This window comes from Cylas formicarius, unplaced genomic scaffold (assembly GCF_029955315.1).
Source record: "Cylas formicarius isolate icCylForm1 unplaced genomic scaffold, icCylForm1.1 PGA_scaffold_3__17_contigs__length_32017465, whole genome shotgun sequence".
Taxonomy (NCBI): Eukaryota; Metazoa; Arthropoda; class Insecta; order Coleoptera; family Brentidae; genus Cylas; species Cylas formicarius.
Window position 1 is genome coordinate 8,864,514 of NW_026844326.1, and position 17,445 is coordinate 8,881,958.

The window sequence follows — 17,445 nt, forward strand, 5'->3', positions numbered from 1 at the left end:
CTCTTTCATTACCGAACCGAATCACAGTACTCGCAGAATAATGACATTGAAGTTGAATATTCTGTAAATACCTCAAATGTTTAAAGTTTGTGGGTTCGAATCCCCCCGTTGCCATAGTGTTCACAAAAATATGTGAAAAATAAACTTCTTTAGGAAAATCTGAAAATGTACTGCACGCTTTATCCGTGATAATATAATTATTCCTTAATTTATAATATTTGAATGTGGAGGTGACATGTGATATAGTACAGATCTGAAAAATATAATCCACAGATAACACACAATCATGCTTTTGTCAATAAGTATTTATCTATGAAATTCCCTACTGTCGTTTCAGTGCGGCTTGGGTGCTATGGTTGTTTAAAGGGCAATTAAAATACAATACAATTTTGTGTAAAAAAACTTTTGGCTTGCTAGAGTGTGTTATTTAATTTCCAGTGTAGATTCAAGGGGATAAAATTAAACAGCTTTGATAAGATTGTCCTCTATAGCTTTAAAGTATTGTTGGGTATTGTATATGGGAATCTCCGGGATGATTCGCTATGGGGGCATGCCTAACATTGGAACGTGAAGAAGGAAGAGCCAAGAGAAGAAGTGAAGAAATTGATCGACAGCTTGGTGAATTTGCAAAACAACAAAATAATGTTATCAAAATTTTGCTCCTTGGTATTTGCACCTTATATATATATTGTGAAATAATCAATAAGGTGTTATACTTTCCAGGCGCGGGGGAAAGTGGGAAAAGTACCTTGGTTAAACAGATGAAAATCATTCACGCAGATGGATTTACACATGCTGAGTTAAGCAGCTATCGGCCAACAGTATTAGATAATTTACTTTCATCCATGAAATATGTGTTAGCAGGAATGGGTTTACTTCGTATTAACTTGGAATATATTAGAAATAAAATTCATGCTAAAAACGTGCTTGCTGCTGATAGTTGTTTTGATATGAGTTTCCAAGTACTGCCTGATGTAGCTGCATCTCTACAAGCTTTGTGGTCTGATAGAGGAGTTAGGTTGGCAGTAGCAAGGGGATATGAGTATGAGTTAAATGATTCTGCTTTATAGTAAGCTTTCTGGTTTGTTTATCAATTTAAACAATAATTATTTTGGGTATTTTCAGTTTATTTGAAAACATGGAACGAATCTGTGATCCAAAATATGTGCCAAATCCTACAGATGTTCTCAGAGCCAGAGTTCGTACCCAAGGTATTATTGAAACCCAGTTTCGCATTCAAGATATAATTGTGAGTATGTATGATGTCGGAGGACAAAGATCTCAAAGGCGTAAATGGATTTATTGTTTCGATGATGTTAGAGCTGTATTATTTGTTATTTCACTCAGTGGATATGATATGACATTGATTGTGAGTAATTAGTAATGCAGTCCGTTAAACTTCAACCTTAATTAACGTCGGTTGATTGCAGGAAGATCCTACAGTTAACAGATTAGAGGAAAGTCTAAATTTATTTGGCCAAATAGTCAATAACCCTTTTTTCAGAGAAGCGTCCTTTGTTTTATTCCTCAACAAATTTGACCTTTTTCGTGAGAAAATCGTTTATTCACAGAGACATTTGAGACTGTATTTTCCTGATTACAAAGGTATAGATATTAATTGCTGCATTATAGTTCTTGAAATGTACTAGTAGCTTCTTTTGTATTTTTAGGACCAGATAAAGATGTAGATAGGGGGGCCCTGTTTATACAGCACAAATTTATTTTAAGAAATAGTGATTCTAGGAAAGTTTTATATCCCCACTTTACTACTGCCACTGATACAGCTAATGTGCAAGTGGTTTTCCAGTCTGTGATGGAAATGGTAATATCTGCCAACATGGGTCAGGTTACTTTGCTCTGAAAGTTAGATGAAAAAAATTCACTGCCTTTAAGTAACAGCGATACTCAAAGTAGATCTTAATAGACATAGCTTTTATTTTCTATCTTATGATTTACAAAATTTAAATTTAAACTTTTTGAATAGTTAGTTTTGTTCATTTTCGATGTTAAGATGTGTACACTTTTTATTTGTGTAGTTTATCTCATTGTCCGTACAGAATAAATTATTTCAGAATGCACAAACCTTTTCTTGCCAACTTTTTTCGTAGTTGAAACTGGAAAATGATTAATTGTGATATTACTAAGGTTCTATGTGCATTTGTTTTTACAATTTTTTATTTTCACCTTTAATGCCATAAAAATGTCGATTTTAAAACAAAATATTTAGATTTAGTTTAAAGCTTTAGGTAATTGTTATTATTATCCTGCTACAAAGGCATAATTTTTTTTTGTGAATATTATGCTTTTTGTTTTTCGATCTCTCTGTTTGTGTTCACTTATTTGAATTAAATTCAACTCTAGGCAATTAATTTTGATGTTTTGATTTTTTATTAGCCAAGAAAATTTGGAATTATTTTCACCATTTAGGAAATTGTAATTTCCAGATTGAAAATTGCATTTCCCTATCAAATTGAATTTTCTATAAAAATGAGTGGTTCCCTATTACCCCATTCTTCTTTTTTCGTTGGAAAAAATGTCAGTCCATTATGAAACTGCAATTGCAATCTGTGATAAAAGTAGCCTTACAAATAGTGCACATATTTTTAAATGTGATGGGAGCATTTAACTGTAATACTTGCCTCTGCATTTGTAGACATTTTGTGCAGCCAATAAATGAAAATTAAATATTTTCAGAAATTTCATTTAAGTCCCTCCAACGAAAGAAATAATTCAATTTTGATAACATTTATTTGTAACTTACATAATTACAACTTTATATGTATTTCAATAAAACAATTAAATAAAAGAAGCTTGATAGCAACATATCAATGTAACAAATAATATGAAAATAAGGTACTAGTAATTATTGCAAATATTCACGGAGTATTTTGTTCGACCAATTTTTTATCGTTTAAAGATTTAAATTAAATAAATCAAGTGTTTGTTCTATGGCTGCCTGAAATTCCGTATTTTAAAAGTACCTCCGAGTTGTCTAAGGGACCTACGGATTTGAGTAGGCCAAAAAAATCGACTGTTTTTTTTTAATAAAAAATGTATAAATAAAATGATTAAAAATAACCAAAAAAAAGTTTTAGCTCTTAGCAATAATGAGAAAAGGTGTAACAATTGTATTTTCATTTTTTTGTTCCTGATATGAGGTAAAAACAGCCAATCACTTGGGGTAAAAATATTGATCTCAATATATTTTCCAAGAGACTATAAAAATCAATATTGTTCTTTTTTGTATATTGACTTGTTTCTTACTTACAAAATTCCAAAATGAAAGTTAAATCATTGTAAACAATTGAATATCCTACAAAAACAAAAACTTAAAAAAAATATCTTTATAAACAAAAAAAAAATTAAGAAACTTTATAAAAATAAATAATGTTCTTTTTTGAATGTTGACTTATTTGTTACTTACAAAATTCCAAAATGAAAGTTAAATCAAAAAAGCTTATTGTAAACAATTCAATATCCTGCAAAAATATGTACAAATAAATATTTTTAAGTCAATCGTTTGGCTGTTTTGACCTAATGGAAAAATTGAAAATACAAATAATAATATAAAGAGCTCAAACTTTGAGGATATTTTTGTTCTTTAATTTGAACGGTTTTATCCCTATATTTTTCATAAATCATTGTAGTTTTTTTTTGACCCAATCTACTACAGATATTTGTAAGGTAATCTTGCATGAAGTCATAATTAGACTCTTCAATAATATCGCGTATTCCACAAATAGCGAATGGAAAGATATTGGTTTTGATCTTTTTGTTTTACTCCTATTCAAATACAACAGGCACTAACTCTAAATCTACTTTAAATACACAGATTCCTTTTTCCTATTTTTTGAAACATTCTAACCTAACTAAATCACAAAAACAAATCACAAATTATTACACTTTTAAGGTTTTGAACTAAAACGTGTCCACCAATGTTTAAAAAAACAAGTCCAGTGATCTATTTTGCTGCTTATTATATTTTGTGTTCGAGTGAGCACATTGATCTTTAGCAACAGGTGTGGACAAAAATTCATTTTCTTACTCGAATCTACATCTACATAACTTTGTTAGCTTCTCTCGCCACTACAAAGTGTGGTAACATACCGGAGACAATGATAAATGTTCTGGCAATCTATTAGCAGATTGAAATATACACATTTATGACACTTAAAGAACTGTACATTGCACAATACTATCTATACATATATTTCAACACTCTGGGTTCATCTTCTTAACTTTATTTTATATTATGCAAAGTATAAAAATCTTGCAAACTATACATTTACTAAAACAAATAACACACAACTGAGGAATGAAATAAATTAGGGGATAATCATTCGAGGGATAGTTGCCAGTAAAAGTAAATAATACTTTCCTCTAAATACAATGCATGTACAATCTAAGTACAAATAAACGACCTGGCGAGTGTGTCGAACACACCAGGAATTTTTTGCAGCACAATCTTGTTAACAAAGTTGCCTATTTGTTAATATGCTGGTGCTTGGAAATCCGCAGGCCCTATTAAAAAATAAATAAATTGTTCTATGTAAAATCTTTTTGAATTTACCTCTTGAATTGGGTCCAGTCGAGAATGGAGGTTCTTGATAATGTTGGTCCGTTTCTGGCCCACCTGGATATGACGGGTAAGAAGTGGGCATTACATTATCCGCCTCGTAGTTGGTTGCGAAGGCTGCGTCAGATCCTTGCCTGAAACGTTGAAAAGCCAGAAAAGCGCTGGCACCCTGAAAAAGTTCAGTTTTATCTTCTATTGCATCAGTAATCTCTCATCTCCTAAATTCCAAAATCAATAAGATTTAAAAAGCAATTTTTACTTACCCACGTAAAAATAGAAAAAAATGAGAATGCAATTGCTGCTTGAACATTGTTCACTCCAATGCCATTTTCGGGGGTGGCGGATTTCCTCCATTGATTGGCCAAATAACAAAAACCAACGAAATAGAGAAACGACCAAAATCCTAAACAAAATTAAAACCGCTGGAGCAATTTGAATAGAAAAAATTTACTTAAAATTACCTGAAAACCCTAGATCGGCCAAGACATAATGCTTTCTTGTCTTTACTGAAGACATTTGTTCAAATAAATACTCGCCTACAAAAAACACCAAACTGGCCAGAAAAGCTATCACACTTATACCCACTCCATAATTGCAAGCATTAGTGTCTTCATTATACAGGCAGACCATTTTGTTATCCTTATTTGGTTGCCACCCCTGTGATGAAATACATCCAAATACTATGATGGAAAAAAGCTAAAAATTTAAGACAATTTATCCATTAAAAAGCAACATTAATTTGGAACTTATTTATGTATTAAATGATACGCCTTTATTTACATTATTAATTATTTTAATAGCTAACAAAAAGTTACAATTCTAATCTAAAAGAGCGCTTACATCTTTTGTTTACATCTTTAAAAAGCAAATTTGCTATTGGCCCGAAGTTAATTTTAATTTCCATTTTTACAGTTTATCAACCGATAGATAAGGCCAATAAAACTACACATAAAAAAAATTAGCTACCCAAAATTTGTGTGACCCATTTCGAAATTCAAAAAATCAATAACCGCCCCCTCACAAGGACCAGTTCCATTGATTTTTTTAAAGAAGATATTTCTATGGGAAAATACTCAAACGAAAGCGAAAAACTTAATTTTTAAACTTACCCAACATGCTGCGCGCAATATTACATGCGGCCTCTGGATAAAACTCAGAGGATCGAAAGCCCCGCCGGCCTTACCACCTCCGTAAGCACCTGCACCCTCCATATTTTGATTGCCAAACAAATTTGACATTTTAATGTCAGGGGTCAAGTGTCAAACTACTTTCATGATCAGCGAGTACACTGTTTAAAAATATTTTAATTTTTTAATCGCTACGAGAGCAACATACTCCGCAACAACTGCTATTTTAATAAACGTGATAAAAATTCGCTATCGGATTTTAGATTGAAATGGTTAGTCCACTTGATCATGGAATAATATACTGTGCTATAAGGTTGTTCGTATTACGCGTTAACCGTCTGTCGATTTCTGACATCATCATTCCAATAAAATTATTATAAAATAATAAACAAAGTGGACGATTTATTAAAATCTGAAGTTTATTTAATTGTGCACATATTAAAATATAAAAAAAATCAATAATACACAAGGTGCAAACTATTTTATCATTTAGCAATTTTCTTTAGTCCTAACCACAACCCTTTATCTGGTCTTATGTTAATTACAAATTTTTTGCTCAATTTTATGGGGACTTGTGTTTTATCGATGACTAAAAGTTCAAAATTGTTTAATACGTAAAAAATTACAGTTTTTACTTCCAAGAGTGCAAATCTAGAACCCAAACAATTTCGTGGACCTGATCCAAATGGCAGATAGGTGTAAGGGGTTATTTTGTGTCTATTTTCGGGACTAAATCGTTCGGGGTCAAAGTTTGCAGGATTGGGGTAATATTTAGGATCGTGGTGGATACCATAGAGAGGTATCTGCACAGGTGTTCCCTTCGGTATCACAACTCTTTTTTCTTCGGGATGTGTGGGTTCTATGACATATGGTTTTGTACATTCGCGTCCCAGTGCTACGAAAGACGGCCATTTTCTTAAAGACTCTGAAACCAATAAAACGAAAGAATGTGTACCTATATACGTATATGATATTTTTACATACAGGACGTTTTAAAAAATTGATTTCAAACGTTGTGGAGGTGAAAGTAAATTAGCAGTTCAGGGAAATCTCTTGACGTTCAATATATACTATAATTCTTGTACACCTTCGGTGCATTTAATAGCGGATATCATTTAGTTGAAGACTATCGCCACTTCAAAATTTGCAAATTAATAGCTGAGTATTTTATTTATATATTTTTTTGAAAACACGTGTCTTGTGACGTCAGCGCCTAGAATTAATATGCATTCACAGAACAAGCAAAATCGTTACTAACCAAAAAATGAAGTCCATGTTTATTTGGTTGAACCCTAACAACACTTAATGTGCACAGTTTGTTGTAATAACACATTAATTACTATATATGTAGGGGTGTGTCGGAGAGGTAGTACCTTTTGTTTGGGGCGGTCACTCCAAGCTTCGTAGAAGGGCGGAGGCCTCTGACAACTGGCCCTCACGAGACACCCAACTCTCACTTGTTGGCTCCAAGCGCCACACCCCGGTACACTGTGTTGACCCACAGACTAAACTAAGTGAGGGTAGCCAGATATGGTGAAACTGCAGCGTCTGACCCAAAGTGGGCGGCTGCAGACAGCGTATGTTCTCCATGTTAGGAGCGGCTGATATAAAACCAGAGAAGGCAACGGGAAACCACTCTGGTGTTTCTTTCCCAAGAAAATCACAATGGCAATACAACAAAATTTAATGGCCCCTAGTCCCGGCAGGACTTAAATCTCCAAGGGGTGCGAAGAATCCCCGGGTTGGCTACTCTGAAAACCTTACAGATGGAATTTAAGATAGGGACATGGAATGTGAAAACTCTGTTTGAAACAGGAAAATTTGCAAATGCATGTCATGAAATGGACAGACTGGGCATCCAAATACTTGGCTTGAGCGAGGTTAGATGACCAGGCTCAGGAATAACCAGAGCAATGAATAAAATACTTTAATACTCCGGCAACAATGACTCCAAACACTACAATGGAGTAGGAGTAATTTTGGAGAAAGAATACAGTCAGGCGGTTACTAACTTTCTACCGGTCTCTGACAGAAACCTGCTAATATAGATTTCGGGAAAACCAATGAACATAAATATAATACAGACGTATGCTCCCACAGCCGATAAGTCCACAGATGAGCTTGAGGCGTGGTACACAGAATTGAAGGAGTTAATAAAAGTTACAAAGAAACAAGATCTTACAGTCATCATGGGAGATTTTAATGCGAAGATAGGCCAAGGGCGAGTGTCGGATTTGGTTGTCGAGTTTGGGTTGGGCGACAGAAATGACAGGGGCGAAAGGCTCATTGAATTTTGCCAACAACACAACATGGCTGTAACAAATACCTGGTTCAAACATCACCCTCGCAGACTTTACACATGGACGTCACCACAACATACGAATACCAGGACAGTCCGAAAGCAGATCGATTTTATTATTATAAACAAAAGATTCCACAACTCAGTTACTAACGTCAAAATCTATCCGGGAGCCGACATTGGCTCAGATCAGAGCCCTGTTATAGCTAGAGTGAGACCAAAATGGAAAATCATTAAAAGGCCAAAACCTCCAGGAAAACCAGATGTGGGACTTCTGAGGGACGTCACAATAAAACAAAAAGTAAGTCAAGAACTAAACGAGCACCTCGCAAATGTCTCTCGGGACCTTGCCGTTACCACTGATATGGATAGCAAGTGGAAAGCTACAAAAGACATCTTAAATGGGGCCGTTGAAGCAAATCTGAAACCAACTCCTAAAATAAATAGGAGAGAGTGGATGACAGGGGAAATCTTAAATCTGATGGACTCATGGAGGGAATGTAAAGCCGCTAATGACATAAATAAGTACAGACATCTTAACAACAGAATAATCCGCACCAAAATAAAAAGTGCTAAGGAACATTGGATAGGAGACAGATGCTCGGAAATAGAGGAATTGCAAGGACGCCATGACCATTTCAACCTACATAAGAAAGTGAAAGATTTTACAGCGACGAACAGAAAAACTGTAGTCCACAACATATTAAGCTCGGATGGAAAATTATTAGACTCCACAGAGGGAAAACTACAAGAATGGGAAAAATACATCAAGAATCTGTTCGAAGGCGCCAGAGCAGAGCCCTACGGACATGAACGCGGAAGAATCAAGTATTCTGAAAACCGAAGTAGAGTACGCGATAAAACAACTCAAGGCAAACAAGAGCCCAGGGCCAGACGAAATATTACCCGAAATCTTAAAGCTAATAAGCGAAGCAAACATCGACCTGCTTGTCGCTCTCTATAACCGCATTTATGAAACTGGCAAAATACCTCAAGAATGGTTAGAATCAATTTTCGTACCATTGCCAAAGAAAACAAACCCCAAAGACTGCGGAGACTTTCGCCTAATTAGTTTAATGAGTCATGAGTTAAAAGTCCTACTGAAAATAATTCATAACCGCATCTCTAGTAAATGCGAAGCGAACATTGGAGATGACCAATTCGGCTTCAGGAGCGGAATGGGCACGAGAGAGGCTTTGTTTAGCCTACTGGTGCTAGCGCAAAAATGCTATGATCAACAACGAGACATCTTCATCTGCTTCATAGACTTCGAAAAAGCATTCGATAGAATGAGACACGATCTGCTCATGGAATCGCTTCGTGGCGTGGGCCTGGATGAAAAGGACAATACTCTAATACAGAACCTATATTGGAACCAGAGCGCTAGAATCAGAATAGAGGGATCCAAGAGTTAGACAGGGCTGCGTCTTGTCCCCTTTGCTGTTTAACCTTTATTCAGAATTTATATTTGACAGAGCCCTGGCAGACATCTCAGAGGGAGTCAAAGTTAATGGCGTGAACATAAACAGCATAACAACATAAATAGATACGCTGACGATACTATTCTAATCGCCGACTGGGATGTGGGTTTGCAGCGACTCCTCAACCGCGTTAGCAATACCTGCGAAGAGTTCGATATGAAAATAAACGTTAAGAAAACTACGGTAATGGTAATTAAAAAATCAAAGAATGTCCCATAACCAATACAAATAAATGGAAAGATACTAGAAGAAGTGGGCAGGTTTCAATAGTTGGGATGCTGGAAAGATAACAAATTAGATGCAGACACAGAAATAAGATCGAGAATAGAACAATCCAGAAACTCTTTTGTACGACTCAGAAAGCTCCTACGACTCATGAATCAACCTCGAGCTGCGTTTAAGACTCTCAAAATGTTATGTGTGGTCTACTCTCTTGTACCGAGTCGAAACATGGACACTAGAAACACAAACCATTAATAAACTAGAAGCTTTCGAGATGTGGACATATCGCAGAATACTTAAAATACCATGGACATCGCATACCACGAACGAAGAAGTTTTGCACAGGCTGGGAACTGAACGAGAACTATTCAAGCTTGTGAAAGTCCGTAAGACTGCATACCTGGGTCACATCCTGAGAAACGACAAATACCGATACGCACAGCTCATCGTCAAGGGAAAGATCGAAGGCAAGCGGGGGCTGGGTCGGAAGAAACTGTCATGGCTGAGGAATATACGTCAGTGGCCTGGCATGGACTTCGAAGAGCTCATAAGATCTGCTGAAGACAGAGAGAGATTTGCCACTGTGATATCCAACCTCCGCTGATGGAGATGGCACGTCAAGAAGAAGAATATATTTCAAAAACTTTAATATTTGAATATTTCTTTTTTTAATATGTCTTAAAGGAGCCTTCTTAGATTTCAAAAGAATTGTATTGTGTTTTATTACGTATTTACGTTTTAAGCTCCAAATATTATTTTTGTTTAAATAGATGAATAAATAGTTGAAAATTGTATGAGCAGTACCTGATAAAACCATGTCCATGTATTTCATAGAAGTAAGGGCTTCAAAAGTGACTTTGCCGTTAGAGGCATTCAGAGTCTCCTGAATTTCCTGCCTTAAGCGTTCCTGAACATCCGGATGGGTGGCTAATTCGTAAGTGGCGAATGTCATGGCAGACGACACCGAATCAAAACCGGCAAAGAAAAATATGACCGCTTGCGCGGTGATATCTTCATCGGTGAGTTCTTTGGTTATTTTAGATTTTGCTGCAAACAAAAGCGACTTTATAACAACATTGGTAGATCTTTTCAGTAATCACAGTTACAAAAGTGTTGTATGGTTGAATGTTGGTCTGTAATATAAGAATTTCCAGATCAATCTTAATAGTCATTAAATTGGTTCGATCTATATTAGGTTATCTTTAGTGCTGAGTAAAATAAATATAAGTACAATTATAATTTCAAAAAAATAATGTAAGAATACACATTTTATTAGCAAAACAGAAAGTAGACTGTTAAATGAAAGATTATTGTGAAATATCCTGACTATTTACAAAACACTAAGCTTTGGCAATTGTGTTCTCAGTTTTGTGTAAACTCTATGAATCAACTATTCTGGACTTTGGGTAATAGTTTAATTAATCGTGAGGGTGGCCTAATATAGGTTGAAACGTTAACTTGGGCAATATCAAATTGATCGATATCCTCGTATTCACGCATTTCTCACCAGGAATGAACTCTTTCGTAGCGGCAAACCCCACTTCGCCGATATTAGTTTCTTCTTTTTCCGCACCTTTTTTTGCTTCGATTAGGATCTGTAACATGTCGGGCCTGTAAATTCCCTTTGCTTCCCGAGTTCGAATGGTATCGGTTATCACTCTGGTGAAGAAATCGGTGACGGCCTTTCTGAACATTCGAAACTTAAAACGCTTAAACAAAAAGTATGAAAGTTAGAAAGAAAACGGTACAAATGCCATGAATTTTGCACAATATGAAGTGTGTTAAAAATAAAAGCATTTTTTTTTAAAAACCTCATTGCATAGACTCTAGAGTAATCCCAGCTAACAGAGTGACGTCCGGTCACGTGGAGTGACATCGATCGATGGTGACATGTTATTTGTAAAAGACTTGGATAAGTGATGCTATGTATACCATATTGGTTATAAACTTGATCAGTTACGATCTTCATTTTTTTATTCCCAGTAAATTAATTTTTATTCAGTCCAAAAATTGTCCAACCCTTTCAAAGAATGACCTATAGCACAATCAAAGGAAATTGTCTATCTCACCATATACTCAAAATAGTATGCTAGCTATACTGTTAGTAAATGCTGTAGGTGCAATGAACTGTTGTAATTTGTTTTGATTTATCACTTAAGTTATAAAATATTTTCAATTAAGAAATGAAAACTATTCTCGATTCTTAGTAGAATGTTAATCTTTTGTTTCAGAGTGCAATTATTTTATTTAATGGTAATTTAAGACGTATTTCAAACGTCAATGAAGTTATAGCACAGATATTTTGTTTATTTATTTTATGAGGTACATTTCACGTGAAAATGATATTGACTGTTATTTGGGATAAAAGCTCATTTAGGAAGAGCAAAGATTGGAGAGTGAAAATTAATGGACAGGTTTGTTTTATTGATACTTGCATCTCTTTTGGGCAAAATATATATTACATTTTGTGGAAAATTGGAAAAAAAACTAGAAAAAAATTAATATTATTTTCCTACCTTAAATAAACTAGGAGAGAACCAAAATACTAATAATTTGAGGAAGAAAAAGAAACTGAGGTGAGTTATCTCTTTGCCCATTAAGAAGAATTCGTTTTTCTTCTCTTCTAGAGAATTTACTTGAACCCCGAACGATGTGGTCGCTATTACGTCAATCGTGAACCTAAAAGGCGTGTTTGCAAAACTCCTCAAGAGGTTTAACCAATCGCTCTATACCTCGTGAACGCATCTTTCAATTCGACCTCTAGAAGATCCTCGTTTTGTTTTTTAAAATATTTAACAAAGTTTTCGGCCGCATCTGTCATTAATGCGAACATGGCCTTCATTTTGCTGCTCGTGAACGATCCTGATAAGGTGGACCTCATGTTCCGCCAATCATCACCTGCAAAAATTAATTTGGTTATAACATTTTTTATTTATTTAATAAAAATCTGATACCTCTTAGATTGAGCAGATTTTTTGCAAACAGGGGATCAGCTTCGGGATCGACCATCGCCACATGGTCAACGAAATGATCGAAATCCTTGACCGTAATTCTTTTTATGAGCTCTGGGTCCTTGACGACGAATTTCGGTTTCAAAAACTGATAAATTCCATAATATCTGCCAACGATTTTAATTTGAAATTGCTAACTGGCCCTGCGTGTTTTTGTTTTATGCAGATTTTTTATAAAAACTACCTTGAAGTGATTAAAATCTACATAAACAAAGGCTCAAGTTCATTCCTGTACAAATTTTAAATGGAAAACCCGTTTGTCTCCTCATTCTTCAGGACTATAGACTCTTTTGAATATAGAAGGGATAAATGTGGTTCCAACCATTCTGATAGTTATAAATATCCTACATAAATAAAAGCTAATAAAAAAGAGAAAAATTTGAAAACATGGGAATGGCTCTTTCAAGGGTCGTTTCAAGTCAAGCTAAGAATATAGGGTAGGTGTCTACAGAATATTATATTATATGAACGTTGTTATGCGAGCAATGCGACAATACAAAAGAAATTTTCCTCGAGTACAAAACCAAAAAGTTCAGTATTTTCATTCAAATAAATGAAATATGAAATATGAAAATACAAAAAAAAAACAATTCAAAAAACGGTAATTCAGAAAACACTAATATCACGTTATTCCCACCGGGTGGCCAATTTTAAAGTTGGGATAAATTTGGTTCTTTTTTTGTAGAATGTTTTTTGTGTCGCATTTATTGCTACCAAAGATAATAAAATTAGGGTCTAATACTTCAGTGAAAACTGCATTATCAAATACTAATATTCGTTCTTTTAGCGAAATATACATTTTACTGTTAAAGTACAAAAATTCTGTTTAAAATAATGTCAATAATAATGGAAACTCATTCAATATGATTGATTATTATTAATCTAACCAAGTGAAATTCGAACATTTTAAATTTCAAGTATGCTTTTTTGCCAATCGCACGTATTTATACTTGATATGTTGCATGCATGATATGCGGCATTCAACAATCAACATGGCCGCTGACAGATCGTGAATAGGTTTTGATGATTTTTACGGTAGTATTTTCACAAAATAGGCCTGAATATGAATTAAGTGTGTATAAAGTGTTGTTTAAGAAGAAAATGGCGACATTACTTTGTTTTTATTTCTTTTACTGATATTATACGTTAGGTACGAAATATGAAAGTGCAGTTTTCAATTAAAGTGTTAGACCCTCATTTGGATTTTTTTTGCGATAAAAGTGATATCGTTGCATTTAATTTTTTTGAAAAAATTAATTTTATTTGTAGAGATGTCGCAAAATGCGATCTGGCGGCGATACAAGCAACCGAAGTCAATCAGCTCAGTTTGACAAAATGTGTTCAGCCATTCTGAAGATATCGACATTTATTTGGCCAAATATTCGGACAACCCCTACCACTTTTCTTTAACAGGTAGAGCAAAAAGTATTCTACCACGAGAATTGAATTTATGCCAACTGTAGTTAGCTAGAAATTTAAGATTATTTCTCAAAAACGGAATCTAAAATTCAAGAATACAATTACGCCCTTTAGTGGCCATTTTAAAATTTAAAAAATAATTTTCAGCATTTTCTCTTAGCTGCTTCTACGAAAAATAAAGACATAAAAATGTAATTATAAATTTTCGATTATTATCTTTTAAAATATTTTGAAATGCCTCTCAAAAGCGTATTTATTTACTTTTTCTGGTTGCGCATCAAAATGCAAGTGAATGTAACTTAAACCCACCTTACGCCCGGAAATTTATCGTAAAAATGTTTAATTGACTGGGCGACGTCCATGAGACCGAACATAGTGCCCCAAGTATCTCCTAAAAGTATCCATGGCTTCCCCTGTCTTACGCCCTTGTCCTTCCAAAACCGATGTGGTTTTATCAGGATATAGTACAAGACAAACGCCAGCACCAGTATTAACCAAAATATCATGCGAAAGCCGTTTTCTTTACGTAACGGCCGATTTAGGATGACTTTGCACGACACTCACGTACCTTAAATGTTTTTGTTTAACCAACAGTTTCGCGTTTAACCGCACTGTGGCGGCGAAAGTTTGATAAGATCACATAGTATACGTATTCGTATATGCATTCAGCCTGGAACTCTGCAGGGAAATGTGTTTGGACCATCGATAACAGAATGTAACCAAACATTTTTATCAATTATTCACGTCGTTAGTTAATAAATTCTTTTATACCGTGCGCTCAACATTTAATGGTAATTTTGTGATCGTCAAATTAAGATGCGTTTTTGTTTAAAAAAATAGACAAAGTAGCACCGGTATTCAGTAAAACAAAATAATTGTACATATACAGGGTGGTCTGTAATGAATAGAGTAACCATAGACTAGACGTCTATATATATTTTAATTTTCAGTTTCTTGTTTATTCCATAATTTGAACAGTTTTGAAGAAAATAACTTGGAAATTTGGATCATGGAGATTTTTGTGGTAAGGAGTTTGGGTCTTAGTTTCTTGGTTGCTTGCAGAGGGTGCTAGTTACATACATTATAATGGAATACTTCAATATAAATTTAAAAAGGTATTCTTGTTTAATATAGAAAAAACGATTAGTTTTCGATACAACCGTCATGAGTCATTTATTAATTCATGAATACTTTGACTTACATATAGTTTTCAACAAAAACAGATATCAATATTTTTCTAAGAAACTTCCACAGGCTACTGTAATACTTTTTACAAAACTTCTGAGTTCCTCCGGCGTCGTTTTTTGCTGAGTCGAACTTGCTGACGTGTCGCCAATCATCCTGTTGCCTTCTTCAGAGCTTGACTGAAAATGGCTCCCATTTTACTCTCTACCTGCTTATATATTGTTTGACGGGGGGCGGGGGCATAAACACCATCTCGGATGATTGATTCCCATATAGACTCTCGGATTTTTCTTTGGTAGACGAATTGATTACATGCAAGAATTTTAGTTTTATCAAATAACATTTTATGTCCGGTACATGGAATGCATATGCGGCAAAGAATCCATTGGAGAGAGAGCACGAAAAATATCAACTGGGCTCAAAGAACACGAAAGGGTCTTACGACTAAGACAAATAAACTCATCACGCAATCACGAAACCGGACAAAAAATTTTATCCGATAAAACTAAAACTCTTGCATGTAATCAATTTTTCTGCCACCGAAAAATCCGAGAGTCTATAGAAATCTATAAACAACCTAACAATCTTAACCGCGGGAATCAGTCATCCGAGACGGTGTTTATGCCCCCATCTCCTCTCATTTAGCTCCGCCCTTCTCAAACAATATATAAGCAGGTACAGAGTAAAATGCGAGCCAGTTTGAGTCAAGCTGTGAAGAAGCCGACAAGATGATTGGCGAAACGTCAGCAACTTCGACTCAGCAAAAACAGACGCAGGAAGAATCCAGACGTTTTGTAACAAGTAACGTATATCAAAAGTTACCAAAGTATTGTTTCCGTTATTTTTATATTAATAAATTTTAAAATACGAGACATGATTTGCTCGTATGAACAAAGTAATTACAAAGGACATTCCGCAGCTAGAAGATATACTGAATTACACTCGAACCACAGGTAGCCAAAGTAAGCTAATCTTAAACCATTATTATTTTCGACCTCTATCGACGACCTGTCTGATAAAATGAAATGTGACTTTCTCCTATTTGCAGATGATTTAAAAATTTATAGATCTATTTCTTCCTACGAAGATACTATCACGGTTCAACATCAGCTCTGTAATGTTTGTATTTTTTATTCTGAATCTCTATTGCGATTGTTTTTTACATATTGTCCCGTAATTGGTTTGAACTGACATTTATTTCTACCTTTGGGGTAGCTTGGAAGGCTTAGTTGATAATAAAGATCCATGAAGAAGTTGATGCCATTTGGAGGCACCTGGTTCAAAGTAAGATAGCATTTAAATAAGGGAATAAGGAAATGTATTCAGTTTAATGGTAGACATTTGGCTCAGTTACTGAAATAGATAGTTCCTGTGACTTGTTACTGAAAATATTGATTTATTATTGTAATTCTCGTGTTTATTAATTTGTTTTAAATTGTCAAATCCTACTTGGGTAAATAAACCAAGCATCACGACACCTTCTGTCGAGGAAAAGTGGGTTTTATTTGTTTGGATTTTTTAGTCAAACAAATAAAGTCTACTTCAGTTTGTAATCGAATCGTAATCTCTTCTGTAAAATACCTAATTATACACCATTCTGGCGCGCGGGAAGCGCCACTTTACCACGTGAGTTTTTTATTATATTACCGCGTTGGTTTGGGAGCAATCTGATGTTTTCGGAGATTTTACCGCACGGCTTGAATTTTGACGTTTGTCAATTCTATCCGTCGCTTTTTAGATAACTTCTGGATTCCTCCTGCGTCGGTTTTTGCTTAGTCGAAATTGCTGACGTTTCGCTAATTATCCTGTTGGCTTGTCCAGAGCTTGACTGAAACTGTTTGAAAAATTCTATCGGTCATTTCAGTGAGTGTATTCGTGTTGTTTTGCAAAAATGTACCGAAGAACTAACTGTCGCAAAAAAAGTATAGTATGTAACACGTTTGGTAAACTTTTTTAGTCACTCGCTCCGCAGCGCTCCACTCGTGCCAAATAAACTTGTGACTCAAGTGCCGTTCACCGCACTTGTTGCATAATATACTATTCTCTTAGAAACAGTCAATGTATCGGATATTTCATCCAAAATTGCAGAAAAAATTTTTTGTAAAAAAGTTATAGTGAAAATATT

General features: G+C 34.8%; 3 protein-coding genes across 4 annotated transcripts; 1 reads left to right on the plus strand and 2 right to left on the minus strand.

The window, feature by feature from the left end:
- Nucleotides 1–331: 331 nt before the first annotated feature.
- LOC132698946 (guanine nucleotide-binding protein G(o) subunit alpha-like) lies at nt 332–2,674 on the plus strand. The gene is made up of 5 exons (XM_060665288.1): nt 332–666; nt 724–1,069; nt 1,126–1,369; nt 1,431–1,605; nt 1,671–2,674. The coding sequence occupies exons 1-5, from the start codon at nt 543–545 to the stop codon at nt 1,859–1,861; spliced, it is 1,080 nt and encodes a 359-aa protein (XP_060521271.1). The 5' UTR covers nt 332–542; the 3' UTR covers nt 1,862–2,674.
- A 1,087-nt stretch (nt 2,675–3,761) lies between these two features.
- On the minus strand, nt 3,762–5,960 carry LOC132698947 (synaptogyrin). The gene is made up of 5 exons (XM_060665289.1): nt 5,686–5,960; nt 5,038–5,272; nt 4,840–4,979; nt 4,571–4,745; nt 3,762–4,521 (listed from the first exon to the last, which is right to left on the minus strand). The coding sequence occupies exons 1-5, from the start codon at nt 5,812–5,814 to the stop codon at nt 4,490–4,492; spliced, it is 711 nt and encodes a 236-aa protein (XP_060521272.1). The 5' UTR covers nt 5,815–5,960; the 3' UTR covers nt 3,762–4,489.
- Nucleotides 5,961–6,096: 136 nt separating this feature from the next.
- LOC132698945 (cytochrome P450 9e2-like) lies at nt 6,097–14,842 on the minus strand. Of its 2 annotated transcripts, none has more exons than XM_060665285.1 (7): nt 14,445–14,841; nt 12,660–12,823; nt 12,438–12,603; nt 12,222–12,384; nt 11,213–11,414; nt 10,510–10,752; nt 6,097–6,628 (listed from the first exon to the last, which is right to left on the minus strand). In XM_060665285.1, exons 1-7 carry the CDS (start codon nt 14,639–14,641, stop codon nt 6,189–6,191), a joined length of 1,575 nt encoding a protein of 524 aa, XP_060521268.1. In that variant the 5' UTR covers nt 14,642–14,841; the 3' UTR covers nt 6,097–6,188. The 2 variants fall into 2 exon arrangements, with proteins under 2 accessions (XP_060521268.1, XP_060521270.1); XM_060665287.1 differs by lacking the exon at nt 6,097–6,628 and adding an exon at nt 10,132–10,262 and having other exon boundaries at nt 14,445–14,842.
- Between the last annotated feature and the right edge of the window lie 2,603 nt (nt 14,843–17,445).